The sequence below is a fragment of the Gymnoscopelus microlampas genome (assembly GCF_963454915.1).
Source record: "Gymnoscopelus microlampas genome assembly, chromosome: 14".
Classification (NCBI taxonomy): Eukaryota; Metazoa; Chordata; class Actinopteri; order Myctophiformes; family Myctophidae; genus Gymnoscopelus; species Gymnoscopelus microlampas.
In genome coordinates this window covers 25,918,064-25,938,703 of record NC_139951.1, presented here as the reverse complement: position 1 = coordinate 25,938,703, position 20,640 = coordinate 25,918,064, and the positions used below count along the sequence as shown (strand labels likewise).

General features: G+C 42.0%; 1 protein-coding gene across 2 annotated transcripts in view; it reads right to left on the bottom strand.

Annotated features, from left to right (window-relative positions):
* Positions 1-2,832: 2,832 nt before the first annotated feature.
* rab11fip3 (RAB11 family interacting protein 3 (class II)) overlaps positions 2,833-20,640 on the bottom strand; it is a 41,211-nt gene continuing 23,403 nt past the window's right edge. The window contains exons 5-14 of one of the 2 annotated variants that reach the window (XM_084079210.1): positions 20,022-20,219; positions 16,768-16,905; positions 15,702-15,737; positions 15,427-15,520; positions 12,683-12,927; positions 10,607-10,688; positions 9,899-10,036; positions 9,167-9,322; positions 8,577-8,720; positions 2,833-7,619 (exon numbers count right to left, since the gene is read on the bottom strand). In XM_084079210.1, coding sequence (XP_083935336.1) covers positions 7,506-7,619; positions 8,577-8,720; positions 9,167-9,322; positions 9,899-10,036; positions 10,607-10,688; positions 12,683-12,927; positions 15,427-15,520; positions 15,702-15,737; positions 16,768-16,905; positions 20,022-20,219 — 1,345 coding nt within the window. In that variant the 3' untranslated portion in view covers positions 2,833-7,505. The remainder of the gene's footprint in view (positions 7,620-8,576; positions 8,721-9,166; positions 9,323-9,898; positions 10,037-10,606; positions 10,689-12,682; positions 12,928-15,426; positions 15,521-15,701; positions 15,738-16,767; positions 16,906-20,021; positions 20,220-20,640) is intronic. The other variant, XM_084079211.1, reaches the window with a different exon arrangement.

Below are 20,640 nucleotides of genomic sequence, written 5' to 3'. Positions count from 1 at the left end.
TCTTGATCAGGGACATTTTGACACATTGAGACCTGGGATCGAACCTGGGATTTATGGGATTGCCAGGCAGGCTCTCTAACCATTCAGCTATGGCCACAAGCAAAACTTTTAAGGCAGTTCTACTCTGTAACAGTAAAGGGGTTTCAGGGGAAACAAGCAAAATGAGGAATAATATAATAGACTGTCTTGCTAATAAAGCGTCATGTCTCTCATTTTTTTCACAATGTATTTGATATTACCTTTATATTATTTAATAAATTATGCATTTCATCCTCTACATATAACTATGGTCGTGCCACAATACGCCTCTCAGCCATTGCAAAAGGTTGCTAAGGTAAACAGTGACCTCTAGTGCTAGTGGCTTATTGCTTTATACATTTATACCGGTCCCTGCTGAAAAAAAAACAGAAAAAAAAGTGCTTATGGGGGTTGCTGGTTTTAGCTGGTTTTAGCTGCTCTTGGGTGCAGAGTAAAGATTTTCCAACAGATGTTTTTCAAACAATAAACTAAATATCACTTGTGTCGTATTTTATTTTATTTTGAAATTTCACTGGAGGGTAAGGCCCCTTGAGATGCAGCATCTCGTTTTCAAGGGATTCCAAAATAATGAACCCTGATCATGAGTGGATGTATTTGCAGATTCAATCATTCTGTTAAAGGTAGAGCTGTTAACTTACAACATCAGAAATGTCTGGTGGTGCAAGAGAAAAGCTGAGGTTCCACAACCAGAACATTGTGGGTATGAATCTTGGTCCCGGTGAATATTTATTTTTAGTCAAAGTAAAAAGTTCAATATATGCACCTTTTATTGCAAGAGTGTTTGAAAATAGCAGATCTACAAGCGACACGTTGTGAGCTTGTAGATAATAGGCGATGCATATGCAGGTAGGTTGATTATGATTGTGGTCTTGTTTTCCTAGACCTGGTTACTTACTTCTGTCACAAAATATGCCAACGCTGACGTCCGAGTCAGACGACACGACGTCGATATGACGTTCCACTGTAACCATCAAAAAGACATCAATACAACAACGCCGACACGCCGTTCATACGACGTCTATACGAGGTCCAGGTCAGACCTCAGAAACCACCCAAAAACCCAACACCAACCACACCGCAATACAACGCCGAAACGCCGTGCCTACGACGTCTACACGACGTCCAGGTCAGACCTCAGAAACCACCCAAAAAACCACCACCAACCACACCGCAATACAACGCCGAAACGCCGTGCATACGACGTCCATACGACGTCCCAGTCGGACCTCACTCAGTCAGTTTTTCGTGTTTTAGAGGTTTGACTTGGACGTCGTATGGACGTCGTGTGGACGTCCGCGCGGCGTAACGTTGTACGCCCATACGCCGTGCATGCGACGTCCATACGACGTCCCAGTCGGACCTCACTCAGTCAGTTTTTCGTGTTTTAGAGGTTTGACTTGGACGTCGTATGGACGTCGTGTGGACGTCCGCGCGGCGTAACGTTGTTTCCACAGTGAGAGTGACGTCACTTTGATCTCGCCGCAAAGCGGGCCTCTGGGCTATAGTTCCAAACATTGGAACTATCTCATTGACATAGACAGACGCTGTGCAAACTATATTTTATCGACGAAAAAAAGTAGTGATAAAAAGTGATGTCCCAAGCGGGAGTTGAACCCAAACTCCCATATATGATGTGCTGGGAGTCTGATGATTAGCGAGGTGAGCCACTGAGGCCAGTGCTAGGGCTTGGTATTCAGGCTGTATTAGAATGTGACGTCCTAACTCTTCTGATGTAGAGGAAAGAAGTCCCGTCCAGGCACTAGTACCGTGCACTTACATAGTTAGCGTCGCTCCAGTGAACTGCAGAGGCCAATGAGGTATCTAGGTTTCTAAATCTATGGTCTGTAGGGAGGAGTCGAGGCGGAGCCTAGCTACCAGTGACGTATTTCGGCAGCCATCTTAGTTAGCCTCGTATCAATAACAACATTGACAGTTACTCACAATTTGGGGTCTGAAAGGAAAATCAGTAAAATAATTGTTTAAAAAGTGAATTGGAATAGAACGTGAGATTATTCTAAGATCCCCTGACCATCTAGGCCTACAATATCTAGGATACATTCTTCTGTTGTCAATTAGCTACATTTTGACAAATAAAATGAACGTAAAATAACTCCCGTTACAAAAGCATAAGAAAATATTAACATACACCTATTTACTGTACCGTACTCCTGTAAGATAAAACATAATCATGTGTACTACTTGGTTTCTTGTAAAGGTTATGATTATTAATTTCACATATGTTTATTTGTCTAATTGTCTGTTTTCACCTTTTCTTCAGTAAAATCCTGCCAACTACATCACATGGCCTGTTCCTTGGAGAGTTGATGCAAAAAGTAGTTCAGCTTATTTTAGTTCAGTTCCTACATTAACATGGGAATAGTCGTTAAAGTCAAACCATATCATGTCAGGAAAAATTAAGTCATACAATACTGTAGTAAAAAAGAAATGTCATAATGTCATTAAAAAACAATCCTCAACAAATCTGCAGTAGAGCTAAACTATAGCACATGGTATTGTATGATCTTGTCATCTATAGTGTTGGCGTATAGTTAATTTGTCAGTAGTGCAGTAGTGTATTATCTACTGTATTGTCAGTGGGGGCACAAAATGAGCATGAGTGTTGTATCAAAAATACTTTCCCATCAAATGCTGACTCGTAAATGCAAAACCGCGACATCTGGTGGTCACAAAATTGGATAGTTTTTGTATGGCGCCCCAGAGTGGCCATTGACAGAAATAAAAGTGTGCCATCATGCTCAGTAAATATTTATAATAAGACAATCAAACACAGGATCACTTTATTTAATTTATTTTCCTAATCTTACTTTCATTGTTTTCTTTAACCGTTTTTCTTTTTTTTAACAATGACTTGATGAAATTATAATTCCTCAATAACAATTAGGATACATCTTTCAAGAGAGCTTCAAAAATAATATACAGCAGTAACCAATACTGTTATAATTTATACATTTCTTTCAAAATAAGAATAAACTTCAGTTATACAATTTCTGTTTTCTACAATGTTCTCTTTACATCCTCCCATGTCAGTAAAATGGCAAGCCATGCACTACTCTGTAGTGATGTTTGTGCCTTGAGCAAACTTTCTTTGGACATTGGAAGCAAGTGTGAGAGCAAAAGTCCACAAAAATTACAATTCTTATTTACACAATTTAGGGTTTATCATTATAATTTAGCAAACTGACAGTCACGTGGTTAGCGCGTTTCCCAGGGCTTATTGGGTTAGTTTAGATGCAGAGTATGACACACAGAGGCACAGTGTTAAGACTAGCAGACCAGTTTGTCAGGGCAAACTCTGAAAGTTGAGAGTTCAATCCTTTTCCGTTATTGTGAGTAAGCTTTTGGGAAACCGAGAGCTGATCATAAAGATTTCTAGACTGAGTTCAAAGTCAAATGTCTGTCTTTGGTCATTTTGAAAGCAGGGGATAAAAATGAAGAAATTGGAACCGTTTAAAGTGCATTACAGAATTCCACTGAATCAAGTTTAGCCCTGCTAAAAGGGGAATGTTTTGACAGGTCTGTGGTCTCAGCAACCGTCTAGTCATTAAGTAAGCAGTTATGTTAGTTTTCATCTATCCACCAGAGCCAGACACACTGAAATAAAAATGGGTTACATTTAGGGTTATCTGTAGCCAGATTGAAATTGTGACACTCCTCATTGTAAATCCATATGGTTGAAATGTAAAGACGAATGGGCAAGTCTATGAGAAAACGTCATACTGAAAGGCAATGTGCTGATGTTGTACCAATAAGAAAGTTGTACTGTAGACAGAATAAGAGGTTTTAGTAATGCAAGTGCTTAAGGATGCCTCGCTACAAATAACAGGTACAACTCCACAGATTTACAGTATATACTGCTGTAAAGTGTAAATAGATTTGAGTCAAAAGATTTGCTGAACTATTACATCAGTGATATACAACAATGATGAGTGGTTCCATGCAGTACCTGACTTCAGCTGGGAAGACAACAGTGGCAAAAGTCAATAGCAATGGCCTTGTAGAAGTCATCGCTACATTAGCATAATGTTAGAGTGCAAAGACCTCATCAAGCTATCTGCCATTTTGAACTGGTCGGACTCAAGCTTTTGTACAAGATGGTAAATCAACCAAAGACTATCTCACTTTCCCAAACATATTTCTCTTAAATGGATAAATTGTCATTCAAAAGAACCTTTCAACAGAATCCTTCCCTGTGTATACCATCTTCCTTTTGTGAACGTTAAGGAAAAAGAAAATACAAACAAAAAGCCCTAAAATTATTTACAAACTTTTTTTTACGGCACAAGTGAAGAGCCGTTACCCAGAAATGGTGTCATTGTGAGAAAATGGTGAATAAATATCTGTGTGATTTTAAACAGGTGAGAAGCCCAATATGTACTGTACACGCTACATGCTAGAACACAGGCAATTGTTTCTCAGCAAAAGACAAGAAAAAAAAAAGAACATTTATCCTTGTTTTTGTGACTATAAAAATACCTAGACTCTACAAGAAGGGTAGAAAAAAACTTTACATGTACACATCATTTACATCCAAGGCCATGTTCCATGGAATGGCAGGTGAAGAATAGTAGTGACATACATAGCAGGAGTTCGAGGTGAATAGGGTGAAAAGACAGCTGTCGTTTCGTTTAATTTAGTCTATTGTCATTGTGTTGATGCACCATGCTGTCTGGTCCTCTCTTGCAAAGGACAAACTACCTGTCCACCACAGACAGGGAGATCAAGTGTAAAACCGCAAAAGTTGTCCGGTATCCAACTCGGACTAGAATATCCAGTTTCAAGGTGAGACAGAGGTGTCCAAAAATGTCTACAAAGAGCCGACTTAAGGATAGGTAGCAGTGATTGAGTAAGTATTCAGTCTACCGTGAGTCCTTGTTGCTGTATTCCAGAACTACAGAGGAAAAAGTACATGTAGCTTTTGTTGAGGGGGAAAAGATCAGCATCATATATATCTGCCCTCCAGCAATGTCCACCATTGTTTTGCAACATTATTGCTTGCTAAATCTAAAGTGTCTCTTCAATGTTGTATCATCCTTTAGATCCGCTGTGGAACAAGAGGCTGGCCTCTTGAAACTCTCCCTCAAGCCAGTAGATGAACTCCCCAATTGTAAGGAGAAGAGTTGTTCAAATATAACACATATTAGAGTGAAAATTTAGCATAATATTCTGACACAGGCTGAGCATACATCTCAACAGCTCTTGAATATTTTCTGTGCTATATGGCATTCTGGTTAGTGTGATTTGGTTTTTCTCATCTGTAAATGTGCGTGGGAGTTCGGCAAGCTAAAGTTCAGTTACCCGCACATTGGCTGATGACTGTGCCTCTAGCAACAAGTCCCTGTACTCATTGAATCATTTGCATATCGCTGTCGGGCATAAACCTTTCTCCACATTTAATCTTTTTATGTTTTTTAATAAATGAACACCCTAACCTATCTACAAGCTCACAATGTGTCACGTCACAAGCTTGTAGATCTGCTATTTTCACTTTTTCAATATTATTCATCTATAATTCATGCACAAAATAGGGATGCCAGGTTGAAATAGGCCAAGTCTGTCTGTGGGGTTTACAAATATTTAAGAGCTTGTGACTAAATAATAACTACATTGGATCCATTGGAACAGGTTCTTTTTTGTCCATTTCCTGAAATGTAACGGTTTTGCCCGACAGCGACGATATTCATCTATGCTCTATTAAGCATCTTCAATGTAGGATTTAATCCTTCACATTAAACTGCCTTTTTCCTCCTTTGACAAAGAAAATACATTTTTGTAATCAAAACAAAATTGAGTGCAAAATACAACTGGTTCTGTTACTTCATATACAACATATCAAATACCAGCATGTTCAGTCTTGAAAACATTTTCACTGACAATAGCACAATGTTTGGTAACCTGGATTAGCTGGCTCCCTATAACTTTCACTCATCAAGAGACCAGAGATCAGGTGAGCCAAAAAATAAGAGACTTCAATTCCCAGATCACTCTGCAGTTTCCCTTTAAGCTTAATTGAAATGTTAGTAATGTGTACAAAGTACAAGTATCAGTATGATCATCACTTTGTCAGATATACTACAGTTATACATCACAAGTTCCTTACTGTACGCCAGCTTTGGAAGTTTTATGACCATTAGTCCGTCACAGAGGGATGGGAAATGTAGTTCTTTAAACAGGTTTCCAGCCCACCTGAACTCTGGGACCCTGTTTCATTGTAAAAACAAATGGAGATGCAGCAAATAATAGGCCAACCAGATCCTCGTCTGGAGACATTGAGGCTCACAAGAATAGAATGTGTCAATCTATTTTCAAAACCTTTAAGCAACAAAAAAAAAACACAAAATGGGAATGTAAAATACTTCACACACACACACACACACACACACACACACACACACACAAAACAAACCCTCAGGGCATTTCTCATGCTCTGCCCCTCGAAATGTCCCTCACTAGGTTGACTGGACCAATTAGGTCTAAAAGACAGGCCACACTGCAAACGCTGACTGGTAAATGACCAGTGGTGGACAGTAACTAAGTACATCTACTTGAGTACCGTACTTAAGTACATTCTTTTAGTATTTGGAGCAAGCATGACTTTCACTCCACTACATTTCAAAGACAAATATTGTACTTTTGACTCCACTACATTTCTAGGAGGGGGAAAAGTACTTGATGAATTAACCACTTAAGCCCTATTTTCTATCTTTCTTAATTTATGTTTTACTTTTGTTTTTAAATGTTCTAAATTTCAATACAGCAACACATTGATATTCAAAAAAGAAAATGTACTTTGTAATTTGTACTTAAGAGCTATTTACTTGGTATATACTTTGTCCACCACTGTAGATAACACAGCAAACTTCAAACACGTTTAAGAGAGCCACGGTACAATTCAGAAGCTCCCCCGCCTGCCTCCTGACCAGCGCGTCATACGGCTCAAACACTTGATGTGTTAAAAACACGATTCAGCACGACTCTAAGGAGAACACGCCCTAACATGCTGGTCGATATGTACGAACACCGGTGTGTACTTACATCACATTTGCTTTAAGGCTTTTCAGGTATCAATGTCTAAATAATGTAAGCCAAGCCTTCAGATGTTTTGTCTCTTTGGAAAAGGGGGCAGGGAGGTTTCTGCATCTCATGATGTAAATTCGCTAACACATTCATACCTTCATAACGCAACAGAGGAAAACGCGGGTCCCTCTACCCAAATACATGGAAGTCACCAGAACCCAAGGGAATTAAGGAGGGAGAACATGCACGCACACACAAATATGCTCATATTCAAGGGATATTTAACCAAAATAGCTTATTCATAGACAGCCATGGACAGTGCCAAAAACTAGATACTTCTTTTGAATCTTCAATTCTTATTTCAGGGGAGTTGGGGAGAGTGCTTTCTTTTTTTTCCACTTAAACGTAGGTAAAATTGTTCACAATGGTGTCTATTTGACCTCCAGGATAGAGGGGTTGCACTCCATGATGGCCACGATGATTTTGTCGATATAGTCCTGGAGCCTGTAGTTGATTTCTTCTTGTTTGTGGACAGCCTCCATCAACTAGAAACAGAGTTGACATGTGTCAGTGGACATAACAATAACGATACATGTTTAATAAAAAATAAAATGCCACAGTATAACACAGTGGTTCTTAAGAGTGGGGTCTGGCGACCCCCAGGGGTCCTTGAGGGGGTTCCTGGGGGTCCCCAGCAAAATCATCAAAAGCAGTATAACCGCTTTAACCCTATATACAGGGGTGCACATAACCTTTTAGGTGAGAAAAAGGGACGCTCTGCTTCCAAATTCCGCCGCTTTTCACCGTTTTTTTTTTCACGCCGTTTGGTGAACCCCCCAAGGTTGGTGCCCTGTGCTGCGCTGCTTTTATCCGCCAGATTGGGACGTTCACGGCATATTTTGCACCATCACGGTGCGTTCATCATCGGTGACGAGTACCTCTAACACCGCCGCTGCTGGCTGCTGGCTGCGTGCAGCGTGTCTGTGTGTTAGGATGCGAGGCAACACTCACACAATCACGTGCAGCATGCGTCCCCTCCCCCTGCGCCTAATGGCTGTACATGGGGCCGACGCGTGCTTTAGCGTGATTGTGTGAGTGTGGCTTCAGGAAGTAAATTCCTAGCCTCGATCTCCAGGCTTTTATTTTTTAGTTTTGCTAAAAAATAAAAGCTTGGACATTCCTGTCCCAGCTGTTGGTACGTAAAAGCGCCTCGCGTCGTCTGATGTGCCGCGCATTATTTATTTTGGGTGCGCATGCGCACCTGCGCACCAGTTATGTGCACCCCTGCCTATATACGTACATGAGCTATTTCAGAATAGCCGATCTACAATGTGATGCGTTGTGAGCTTGTATAGTAGATCTGCGATTTTCTCAAAATCTTGAAAAATAATATGTTCAGATTCAAATTCTCTTAATTGATAATGGACATTTGTTCTTAGTGCGTCTCTTCTATGGACATGTTATGACGTTATCACATGCGAGCCTACTAATATCAAACTGACCTCTCCCCGAGACACAGAGCTGATCTCAGCTGCGAGGGAGTCGGAGAAGGAGGCCGAACCCATCAGGTTCTTGGCTCCCTGGATGCTCAAGTTGATGATCTGGCCATTGAGTTCGTCATTCTGCTCCTTCAGACTGCGGTTGTCCTGCGTGGGCAAAGAAAGGAGTCATTACATTATCATCATCATCATCACATCCTCATATAATACAGTAAGTAGTGAAAGTTCTCCTCAACCTCATCTATCTGGGAGGGACGCGGATGTCTGTGCCGACATGAGTTGGTGACAAAATGTATGTCTCATGCGGCCCCTAGCGGTTAAGCCGTACAAGTAATGTATACTTTGGCCTTCGGTCAGGTTTCATTTGTTTTCTTTTTTATAAAATAATTGATTTACTCTTACATGATAATTTGGGGATCATGTTGTCTCAGCACTATGGCTCTGACACTTGTTACATATTCGTTAGTCAACAGAAGTTTTCCTTTTCTCATGTGTTGTTGCGTCAGTGATGGTTTGATCAAACACCACTTATAAACTAGGGGCGAGCAAAGGCCCACTGAGAGGTGAAGCACCCTCAGTGTTTGCTAGAGTACCTGTTTGAGACGCTTGATTTCCTGCTCTAGTTCAGCCTCCCGGGTGCGGGTCTGGTACTCCTGTAGTCCTGCACTGGGAGAGCGCCCCCTCTTGGTCTCCGCCTCCAGCTTGTACAGCTGTAGATGCTCCAACTGCTTACGGAGGTCCTCGATAAGCTGGTGGGTGGTGGGAGGGACGTTAGGAAGTCACTTAAACAATACAGGCATAAAGGAGATCGTTTGTCTAAACCAAAAGCTTGGTTCAGTTTGGATAATCCTCATTAACCTATTAATACCGGGAACACTTCTGTCTAACCACGTAAACCATTATTTTATACTTTGGCTATTAAAAAATAGCAGATATACAAGCTCATAGCGCAGCACCACGTGCCGCGCTATGAGCTTGTACATCTGCTATTTTTGAAAAATCTAGAAGATTTGTGCAAATCTTTGAATATATATATTTTTAAAGCAAACATTTGTAACTCAAATCTTTGCTTCTGGGCGTCCCTAGAACAAACTATTTTGAGATGGGGATCCGCGGCCAAATACATATAATTTTGGGGGTCCTTGACATGAAAAGGTTTGAGCACCACTGATAAAGAAACTTTTTTTTTCTTCCAGAAAACTGTTCGGATTTAGAAGACATTTTTAGAATCAGAATGGGTTAAAACACCACACAGATATGAATTAAGTTGTAAGATATTGCACTGCATTGATACACAGAGATATAAAAAGTCCCCGCCCTCGCACCTCCTGGGTGGACTCCTTCTCTTTCTGGCTTTGGTGACGTTCGTGGCTCAGCTTGTCAGCCATCTTCCTGCGGGCCTCCAGCTCCTCATTCAGCCTGTCCGTCATGTCCTCCGTCTCATCCTGAAGCTTCCTTTTCTCCTGGTCGATAAAAAAACACAAGGAATGCAAGTGTGAAAGCGGGGAGGGTTTGGAAGAAACATGACTAAACATATTGACAATTTCGTCAACAAATAAATACTAAGACTAAAATGGAGGAACTAGTGGAGAAGAGATCCAGTAGAACTAAGACAAGTAATTTTATGCTCGGGTATCGCACTCCGAAAATAGACGATCTACAAGCTCACAATGCGTTGCACCGCAACGTGTTGTGAGCTTGTTGATCTACCATTTCCGGCACGCAGCTAACTATAAATCAGGCATTACGACACCATCATGGCTCACTAAAATACATTTTAATCGACTAAATCAACTGTAGATTTAGTCGACTAAAATCATATGATATTTAGTCAACTAAAACTAGACGTAAACATTTAAAAATGACTAAAATGTGACCAAAGCTGAATGGAATTTTATTCAAAAGACTGACTGAAACTGTCAAAATTAACACTGAGGGGAGAGTGGAGAATAGAGTGAAATACGTGTAGATGGATAGTGGCAGGAGGCGAGATGAGAGGTATGAAAGTGAAATGAGAGGAGCGGGATCCTCACCTCCTCTAGTCTCTCGATATTGGCTCGCAGACAGGGAACGCAGGACCTCAGCTCACAGTTCTCCTCATCCAGCTGCTGCAGCCTGACCAACGCAGAGAACACAAACCCAACTTAAACCAGCTATTCTTAGTCAAACAGACCTGAGCCACAACTGTACAGTAGTGGTGCACTCTTTTGTCCCTCTACACACCAAATCTCTTCGCTGAAAATAGCCGATCCACAAGCTCACAAAGCATCGCAATGTGAGGCGTTGTGAAGCTTGTATATCTGCTATTGTTAATGAAAGGTCCCTCCAGCATAGATTCATATTCTCTTCTGGGTGATGTGGGCAAAATATCCTATGTAAAAGTAAAAGATATAATCCAAACATATTTGCTCCCAATTATGTTTTTTTCCCCTTTTTTGTTTGTGTTTTTTATTTTTTATTTTACATTATTGATATTTGATGACCACATGGACCTTTGTCAAGATCAAATATTCTAAATGGAACACCAGGTAGTGGGAAGGAACTTTATCCGTGCACCACAGATAAAACATTGTTTTTTAAGTGTGTGTGGGTAGGCCTAATGTAGGAGAGTACCGACCAATTTACCATATTCACACAGTGGCCATTTTACTCTTCTTCATGGACAATTAGGGACAATGTGACAGGGCAAACACCAAGTAGGTGTACAAATATGAATATTATGTGCTATTAGAAGGACGAATACACTAATTCCGTGCAAAAATAAGAAACTAGTAAATAATTAGGGCTGGGACTTGATAAAAAAAAAATCTAATTAATTAGAGGCTTTTTAATTAATGAATCTAAATTAATGGCATGTTTAATCGCATATCAATATTTGACCTGAGAAGCAATTTCTTTTCAGTTAAAGCAGATTTTGGTATATGAGTGAATCAATGAGTGAATACATACGTTTAAGCAACAAAAAATAGTTCTGCACACAACCGTGTTTTTATCCACGCTTCCATCAGAGAGTTTTTTAAATCTAAATTTCCCATCCACTGGGCCAAGCAAAGCAGTCTGATCGGCTTCTTGTCCCATTGCGTGCACTGGGGTGTGTTGGCTGTTGGTTGGTGCACTGGTATGATCGGTACACCTGAAACTCGTCCAGTGAGAAACTAAGCGCGATTAAAATGCGATATTTTTTTTTAAATCGCGTTAATTTTCTGTAATTAATTAATCTAAATTAATCAGTTAAAGTCCCAGCCCTATAAATAATACATTTATACAGTATACATTAACACCATGAATAACAAGAGGCTAGAGAATATCAGGTAATAATCTAGACAAAATATCTGTCTTACTTTCCAGGGTACAGTATAAGGGATGTTTGAGGGTAGACCATTTTACCCATTAAAATGACTGTGACATGTCACATGTTTACAAGTGGTCACTTTATGATTATGGAAGGTACTGTCATGGTGGGTAGAGTATATTATTCATCACAGTAGATTTCCCAGGCCTACAGGTCTCTAGAGAAATAAATCCATTAATTGGTGGTCTGCACCAGAGGGTGGCAGTATAGACCCACAATGCTGCTGACAATCTGGAAGTTCAACATGTCACAGGGCTGTACGATTACCAACTCTACACCTAAACGTGTATCATATTAGAGCAGGGGTCTTCAACAGGGGGTCCGGGACCCCTAGGGGGTCCTCAGAGTTACTACAGGGGGTCCGCCAAATCTTTGCGTGATACGATTATTTATTTTTACCTTAACCACTTGAACCCTAGCATCCCTTTTTCTGAGGAGAACTTTAGCCAAAAAAATTGCAGATCTACAAGCTCACAACGCCTCGCAGCGCGAGGCGTTGTGAGCTTGTAGATCGGCTATTTTTGGCAAAGAGGTATATGTGTAGAGGGGAAAAAGAGCAGACCAAGTAAACAAAAAAAGTTTAATCTGAAGCACAATTTTATACAATATAGAGGGGGTCTCGGCTTCATCTCTCTCTCAGCTAGGGGGGTCCTTGGCCTGAAAACGTTGTAGACCCCTGTATTAAGAGGTTAATCCATCCCTCACCACCAGCATGTACTGTATGCCTGCAGTATGAGCCCTGTTCTTGCCTACTGACCTGGCCTGCAGGTTCTCCAGCTCCAGACCCCTCTCCCTCTCCATCTTGTGCAGGGCATCCTTGTGCCGCCGGGTCTCGTTCTGGAGGCGCTCCTCGGTGTAGAGCTCCTGCTCCTTCAGCTGCTCGTCCAGGGCGTTGGCCCGGTGCACCAGCTGCAGGTTCTCCTGGCGGAGGCGCGTGTGCTGCTCCCCCGACGCCTCGGACTCCTTCTCCAGCTCCGCCACGCGTCGCTCCAGCAGGAGCACCTGTGTAGGGAGGTGGAGAATGTCTTTATGTATTTCACACTGACTGTTGCATTCTGTCTGTATCTATCCATCTATATCAGTGCTACTCAACCGGCCCCAACGCAGCGTCTCTGCAGCCCGTCATGGTCAAACCAAAAAAAAAATATATATATATATCAGAGTATTATTCAAGTCGCTCCGGTCCGAGTCAAGTCGAGTCCCAAGTCGTTTGGTCCCAAGTCCAAGTCGAGTCCCAAGTCATGTGGTCCCAAGTCCAAGTCGAGTCCCAAGTCAATCCAACCCTCAGGTCCGAGTCCCAAGTCGGGTCCCAAGTCTTTGGTCCCAAGTCCAAGTCGAGTCCCAAGTCAATCCAACCCTCCGGTCCGAGTCCAAGTCGAGTCCCAAGTCATTTGGTCCCAAGTCCAAGTCGAGTCCCAAGTCTTTCTGTTGTGGGCAAGTCAAGCCGAGTCACAAGTCGAGTCACAAGGTTGTGTCAAGTCCCTCACTACTATTGTTCCCCAGCCCACCCACAAAGCACTCAGGAAGAGAGAAACCGTATCTTAAAGTCAAGAATTAAACCAGCATAAAGCTGTTCATTTATCCATTACAACATTACATGTCTGATCATTTAGTTAGAACTAGGGAAAGGCTAAATTACACTAAAGCAGTGTTTCTCAACCTGTTTGGTGCCAAGGCACACCTGGCATAGCCAAAATATCCCAGGGCACACCTAGATATACTGTGTGTGTGTGTGTGTGTGTGTGTGTGTGTGTGTGTGTGTGTGTGTGTGTGTGTGTGTGTGTGTGTGTGTGTGTGTATATATATATATATATACACATATACTGTACATATGCACGCACACAGAGAGAGAGAGAGATTATTGGGCAGGTATAAAGAAACCTGAACCATTACAAATATATAAACTGGGGTCAGTGCAATGAATGGATGAGTCTGAAAACCTTCCCAAAGTAAAACTTCTTTGGTAAGTATATTTGGTACCCAATATACTTCTAATATCTGATAATAATATCTAATAATCTGATCCTGATAGCATTATTGCGGACGCATGCACTGTTGCCCACTGCAGACGAACACCAAAACCCTCGCCCCAAAACAGTCACCCCGGGGGAAATCCGGTGATATTCACCTGGTATTCCTAAACGTAACCTCATTAAACTATGCCTAAACCTAACCTTATTCCTAAACGTAACCTCAGTAAAACTAATAACATGGCTAACCGTAAACTTATTTCTAACCTTATCCTCAGTAAAACAAATACAGGAATACAAGAACCGCTGGTCCGCGAAAAGAAATGGGGGCGATGGTGTTTTGGGGCGAGTTTTCCGGTTATGTATCTACGGCACCATGGCTTGAAGATGCGAGTGGAAATAAATTACAGAAAATAGGAAAATAAATTATAATAAATTATGAATAAATTCATGACTGATACCAAATGAAAATATAAACTTTACAGATCATATAAACATTACAATTATAAGAATTCAAGTAAAATTCAGAAAGTTCTGGCCGAATGAAATCTCAACTGCGCTGTTTATTATGCGCGATTGCGCGTGGAAATAAATTACAGAAAATAAGAAAATAAATTATAATAAATTATAATAAATCCATGACTGATACCAAATGAAAATATAAGCTTTACAGATCATATAAACATTAAAATTATAAGAATTCAAGTAAAATTGAGAAAGATCTGGCCGAATGAAATCTCAACTGCTCTGTTTATTATGCGGGGGGAACTCCGATGACAAAACAAGTCACGAGTCATCTTGTCTCAAGTCGAGTCGAGTCGGGAGTCATTGGCTAGCAAGTCGAGTCGAGTCTCAAGTCTCTTGGTCTTTTACCTTCCAAGTCCGAGTCAAGTCACAAGTTTTACATTCAAAGTCCGAGTCGAGTCGCAAGTTTTACATACAAAGTCCGAGTCGAGTCGCAAGTCGTCAAATATGACTTGCGAGTCAGACTCGAGTCAGTCACTATGACTCGAGTCCAATACTCTGATATATATACATTTCCGTTCAAACATATGGGTTGCTTCCTTTTTTTTTCCAAAAACAAAACAGACATACACAGAGGCGTCAATTGGGTATGGCAAGGTAGGGCAGGTGCCATACCTTGGCTCCAAAAACAAAATCATGAATAGTAGCCTAATGCAGGTGTAAGACCATTGTGTTTGTATTGTGTTATAGGTATAATGCATAGTTTTCTATGCATTTCTGGGGTTTTGGGGGGTTTGAACGCACGCCCAGGATAGGTGTCCCTTATTTCAATCTCTGGGAGTTGGCAACCCTAACCTTGCCATACCTTAGCTTGGGGGGATATGGGTGAGGAAGGTGTGAGAACTGAAACTGGAACATTTTAATCACTACTGCATAAAATATCTTGCCAACACTATTGTGTATACATCAACGAAGAGAATTACAGAACCCCTTATAACACTGTTAAGCAGTGATTCATCCGTTTTCTTCCCCCTAAATATTGCTGATTAATGGTGAAACCCCTCACCTTGTCGGTGATGTCATTATCAGCTAGCTCCAGGATGTCGCGGGTCAAATCACTCACGGTGTCCAGAGTCATTGAGCTGTTCTGGAGAAGGTGTCTACAGCAGAGGAGGTTGGAGGCATTAATCAACAGATCCTAGAATAGTCTTCTCGTTTGGATATCTGACCTTCCCTTGAAGATTTCCCATATAGATGCCAATGTATCAAACAGAACAGACTATCGCATATAAACATAGGAACAGTACAGCCTACTGAAATGAGTGAAATGTGTTCACTTACCTCGCTACTTTCTTGCTGGACAGCCTCTTGCCTGCGCTGATGGGGGAGACAAAACAACAGGAAAGTGGTCAGGAAGACAGAAGTGATAAAGGAAAGACATACAGTACGGTACTATCTCCTGGCATGCACCCCTCACCCCTCTGTCTACAGGGAGCCCAGTAGAGAGAGAGAGATGGGGCCATGGTGGGCTGGTCCTTAACCATTAATCTCCACAATATTGTTTTGTGTATTTCGATATTATAATCACATCACAGCAGTCTACCACAGACACTCTATATTTATCAAGCATCTAAAAAGTGCTGATCTAGGATCACTGCTGCTTTTCAGGATATATCAATGGGAGGGTCAAAGGGTCCAGGCCACTAATCCTAGATCAGCAATTCTGTTGTGAGAACTTTGATAAATGCACACTTAACTTTAACTTTAATTGCCACTCGTCCTAAATCTCCTAAATTATGTAAATAAACAGTCTAAGGTACCATCTTTAAGATCATTGTGGACAGAGTGACAAAGAATGAAACTTATGTATTATGTAGGCATGACAAATCGTAATTCATGTAGTTATGAGCAATGGCCAGTCAGCACCCTGCAAATGGTTATGAAACTTCTATAGAAAAGCATGACTGTCATTTGTACTTACCTTATTGAACAGACTTATTGTTCCGTAATGCTACTGTATGTGCACATTTGAGTTTCAGATGGGATGAGTTTTAGCATTCCTGACCGCAAGCCAGAATGAAAACAAAAACAAAAACAAACCCACTGCAAGTCACACACAAAACGTGCAGAGAGGAGTGACGATGGAGAGTGATCACCATGATTGTGACCGAGTGACTGACCAAAAAACACAAGCACATACACACGTCATCATACTCTGTGCATGGATAACATTGTACAGTACATGAACAGACAAGGTGTGTTTATTTTATGTTGATGTTTAACCAGGCACAGAGATCATGGCAATGTATATGATACCTAAATGACACAGCAGTGTGTACAGACACACACACACACACACACACACACACACAGGAGGTGGGCCGGAGGAGATGGGGCGATGTGTTACCTAGTCATCTCTAGGAAATTGAGGCGAGTGGAGAGGTCCTCGAGACGACTGATTTGTTTGTGACACTGGCTACAGAAAAAGTCCAGCGCCTCCTCCCTGAGGAAGCTCTGAAAGCGGTCAGGGAGAGGAGCGGGTGCACTGGAGAGAGGAGCGAAGCAAAAGGGGGAGGAAGAGGGAGAGAAGGAGGAGTTGTGAGTGACGGACAAGAAGGGGTGAACTGAGGCTAGAGAGGACTCCTCTGGGAGTGTAGGGATTCCAGGGAAAGGTAAAGTAGGTTTGAACGAGCAGAGAGTAGTGAAGTGCTCTGTGGTATTTGAAGGGGGAAGTGAGCAGGACTAATTCAGTGGTGACAAGACTCTGAAGGCAGTTTCCCAGAAAAATGAATTAAAATACATTCCCTTAGTATCAGGTGTTCATGTGTATCCGTATGGTACAATAGTCAAAAAGCCTCAACATATGTACGCATGTCACTTTGCAGCTCGTTCACAGGTGGACATGCATTGTGTGGAACAGTTTGCAGTTGATGACATTAAAAGAATAGTCACTCTCTAGCAAGCATACAAAGCGTTTTGTGGTTTATTTTAGTGTGTGTGTGTGTGTGGCGGGGGGGGGGGAGCATAGCAGTGGCAGCCTTCTCCTAACATTATCTACGTACTTGTATGGGGAGCAAGTTTGATCTGCAGTATGGAACGAAGTGATGCAGGTTACTGTTTATACAAAATATGTGCTAAATGATCTGCATTTCTGTAGAGCCTTTCTCCAAAGTGTTTTTTTGCAATGTGCATTACATTCACACGTTCTCACACACATACATATTGAAGAAGGCACTATAGAAGGCACCGACCTGCTCATCAGGAGCAGTGAGGGGTTCAGTGTCTTAAGAACTCAAGGACACTACACCCCGAAGCCAGGAGGACCCGGGGATCAAACGGCCACTCTAGCTTCTGAGCCACTGCCGCTCTACAGGCCGTTATGTTGGATAATGGGTTCACTGGCTAGTCATCTGCACTTGAGATTTCACTGCTTGTATCAAGTCATAAGACCTGAGGCCGCTTTTACAAATTCCTTCTAAATCAGTAGTTCTCACACTTTCAAGATTTTTCTAAAATGTTCAAAAATAGCAGATGTACAAGCTTGCAGCGCGGCACAAAGTGACACGCTGTGAGCTTGTATATCTGCTATTTTTGAATAGCTAACGCTAAAATCTAAAATGGCACAGATGCTTTCCCGGTTTTAATGGGTTAACTGGCTAGGCTGACGCACACCGTGATTGAATAACATCCACCACAGTGTGTGTGTGTGTGTGTGTGTGTGTGTGTGTGTGTGTGTGTGTGTGTGTGTGTGTGTGTGTGTGTGTGTTTGTGTGTAAAGATGTGATGCGACTATCTGTCTGTAGTGGTAACATAATAATTTGGTCCCCACGCCTTGGGGTGTTTTTTTGTCACTGTATATTTGCACATACGTGAAATTTCTCCTCTGCGTTTTACCCATCCTAGGAGCAACCGTTGGTGTGAAGCGCTCGGGGAGCAGTTAGGGGTTAAGTGTCTTGCTCAATTTCACACTTTGACACATTGTTGACGGCTGGAAATCGAACCTGGGACCTTTGCCTTCCCAGGCGGGCTCCTTAACCATTCAGCCGTGGCCACCCCAAGTACTGTGATTCAACTCATTTACACGTGTGCAAACGTGCGTGCGTGTAGGTGGCACTGAAGTCTAGTGCTACATGCATGCATCTCCCTAATTAGCACGATCGGCTCACAGTGGGAGCTTTGAGTGGGTGCTGAGTGGGTGAGCTCTGTGGGATGCAGTGATGTGTTGTTTTGTCTATTTTTCCCTAAGGATAACTAAGTACAGAACGTACTATGTGCAAAACTGACTGGCCTCCGCTACCTCAGTGCTATGCTCACTGCAAATATTTGTCCTTAGAAATCTTACGGACCATTCAGCCAACTCACAATGAAGAAAAGCCTTTTAGGACTAGTAACTGCAAAAGTCCTATTAATGCCTATCCGGCTTGAGAGGCTTCTTTCCATATCATGACAGGGCTACAAAAGCTGGCTGCTAAGATATGGGGATAAATATCACCCAACGTGGAATTGTGCTTTATCCAAGTGTTTGATGGAAGCAGAGTAGAAAAAGCTGGAAAATGTTGTAGTATAATGAAGTGTATTGTGTGTGTGTATTTGTGTGTGTGTGTGTGTGTGTGTGTGTGTGTGTGTGTGTGTGTGTGTGTGTGTGTGTGTGTGTGTGTGTGTGTGTGTGTGTGTGTGTGTGTGTGTGTGTGTGTGTGTGTGTGTGTGTCAGACAGAGAGAGAGAGAGAGAGAAAGCGAGCTTGGGTGCATTTCACTGTTTGACTGACACTTCACACTAAATGTGTGTCTTGACAGCCGAGGGGCAACGTGTGCTAAGCACTCCTCAGGTTGGCTGAAATCGTTCCAGGAACGTTCACCTTCTCTCTGTCCCAGTGGACTATAGAATCTACAGCAACTTAAAACGATGGGAGCGTGTCAGAGTAGCTGTATTCAGAGAACTTTGAACAAGCTGCAAGGGGTTCAGGACAGGGAGCACAGAGCACAGCGGTGGAACAAACTACAGCCTGCTATATTCTAACTCTGACTAATTCTGACAACAGTCAGAGGAAAAAAAGACTTGATCGAATGACTACTTGTTTCCCTTTCTGTTGCCCTTCCAGACTAAAAGGAAGGCAGTTCAGGGTGGGAAGGACATTCTCCACAGAGTGCTTATCAATGACTGACCTCAGACTCTTTCTGAACAAACAGTCACCCTGGAAAGTGATTAGTGACATCTAAGTACGCGGTAGTTCATAATGTAGCTGACAGAGTGCCATTATTATCAGGAACCACAACCAGATAAGAAATCGTTGTAAGGTGACAAACCGGGATGAAGTACATAAATCTTCATGGCCTTTGAATTTGTTATTTATTTTTATTTGACTATATTGACAAAGAGGCCATTTTGCTCATAAGTTGTACTTGGGGTGGGGAAACTCCACCCCATCCCACCCCATTGATTATGACATAACAGCAAAATGGCTGCCTTGTAAATATGGTCAATGGCTAGACACAGAAGCCACTCTTGTTTGGATTAATTTAACATTTACACCTGAAATGTGTAATTAAGGATGTTTAAGGAAGTAAAGAAGTACCACACTATGGAGACATATTACATAATTAGCTTGATCCATAGATATCCACGTTATCTCCCAGTGTTAGGTGCAGGGATGGGTTTCTACCTGGGAGACAGGAGCAGCGAGGATCCGTTGACTTGGCCGGGGGTCTGCAGCAGGGAGGGGTCTTCCTCAGTGCCGTCCATGCTGGTCTCCAGCAGCAACTCTGAGGTGTTGCTCTCCCCAAAGTCCTCAAAATGCTCCTCCTCTCCGCCGATGACCGTCACCAGAGAGTGGTTGTGGAGGTCAGAGTTCAATGAGAACCTGAAAAAGAGTGGGTACATGAATGACAGGATGGTATATATACACACATCAATGTCAATCGCTATCATTTGCTATGCGTACGCTTGCTACGCGTATAGACATATCTTTCTTCAGAATTGATTTTTCTCAGTGTGTAATAAATGTAAGTAGTACATGACATGTAACTAGGATTTTGTTATACAATTCAGAAACTTCAGTAGTCAATATCACAATACTGCATTATTTCATACAGAGGGATGGTCTTCCTGCTAGGCCTTGGGCCTGTTGCACCTCCAACGGTGCCCTGTATTTATATACATTGAAATGTACATCCTAGGCGATCGTGGACGAGTGTTTGTGGGGGTTGACATAACAATATGTTACGTTTAGATGCTAAACACTTATGTCTGTTTATTGCACAGTGTATAAACTAAGCTCTGGC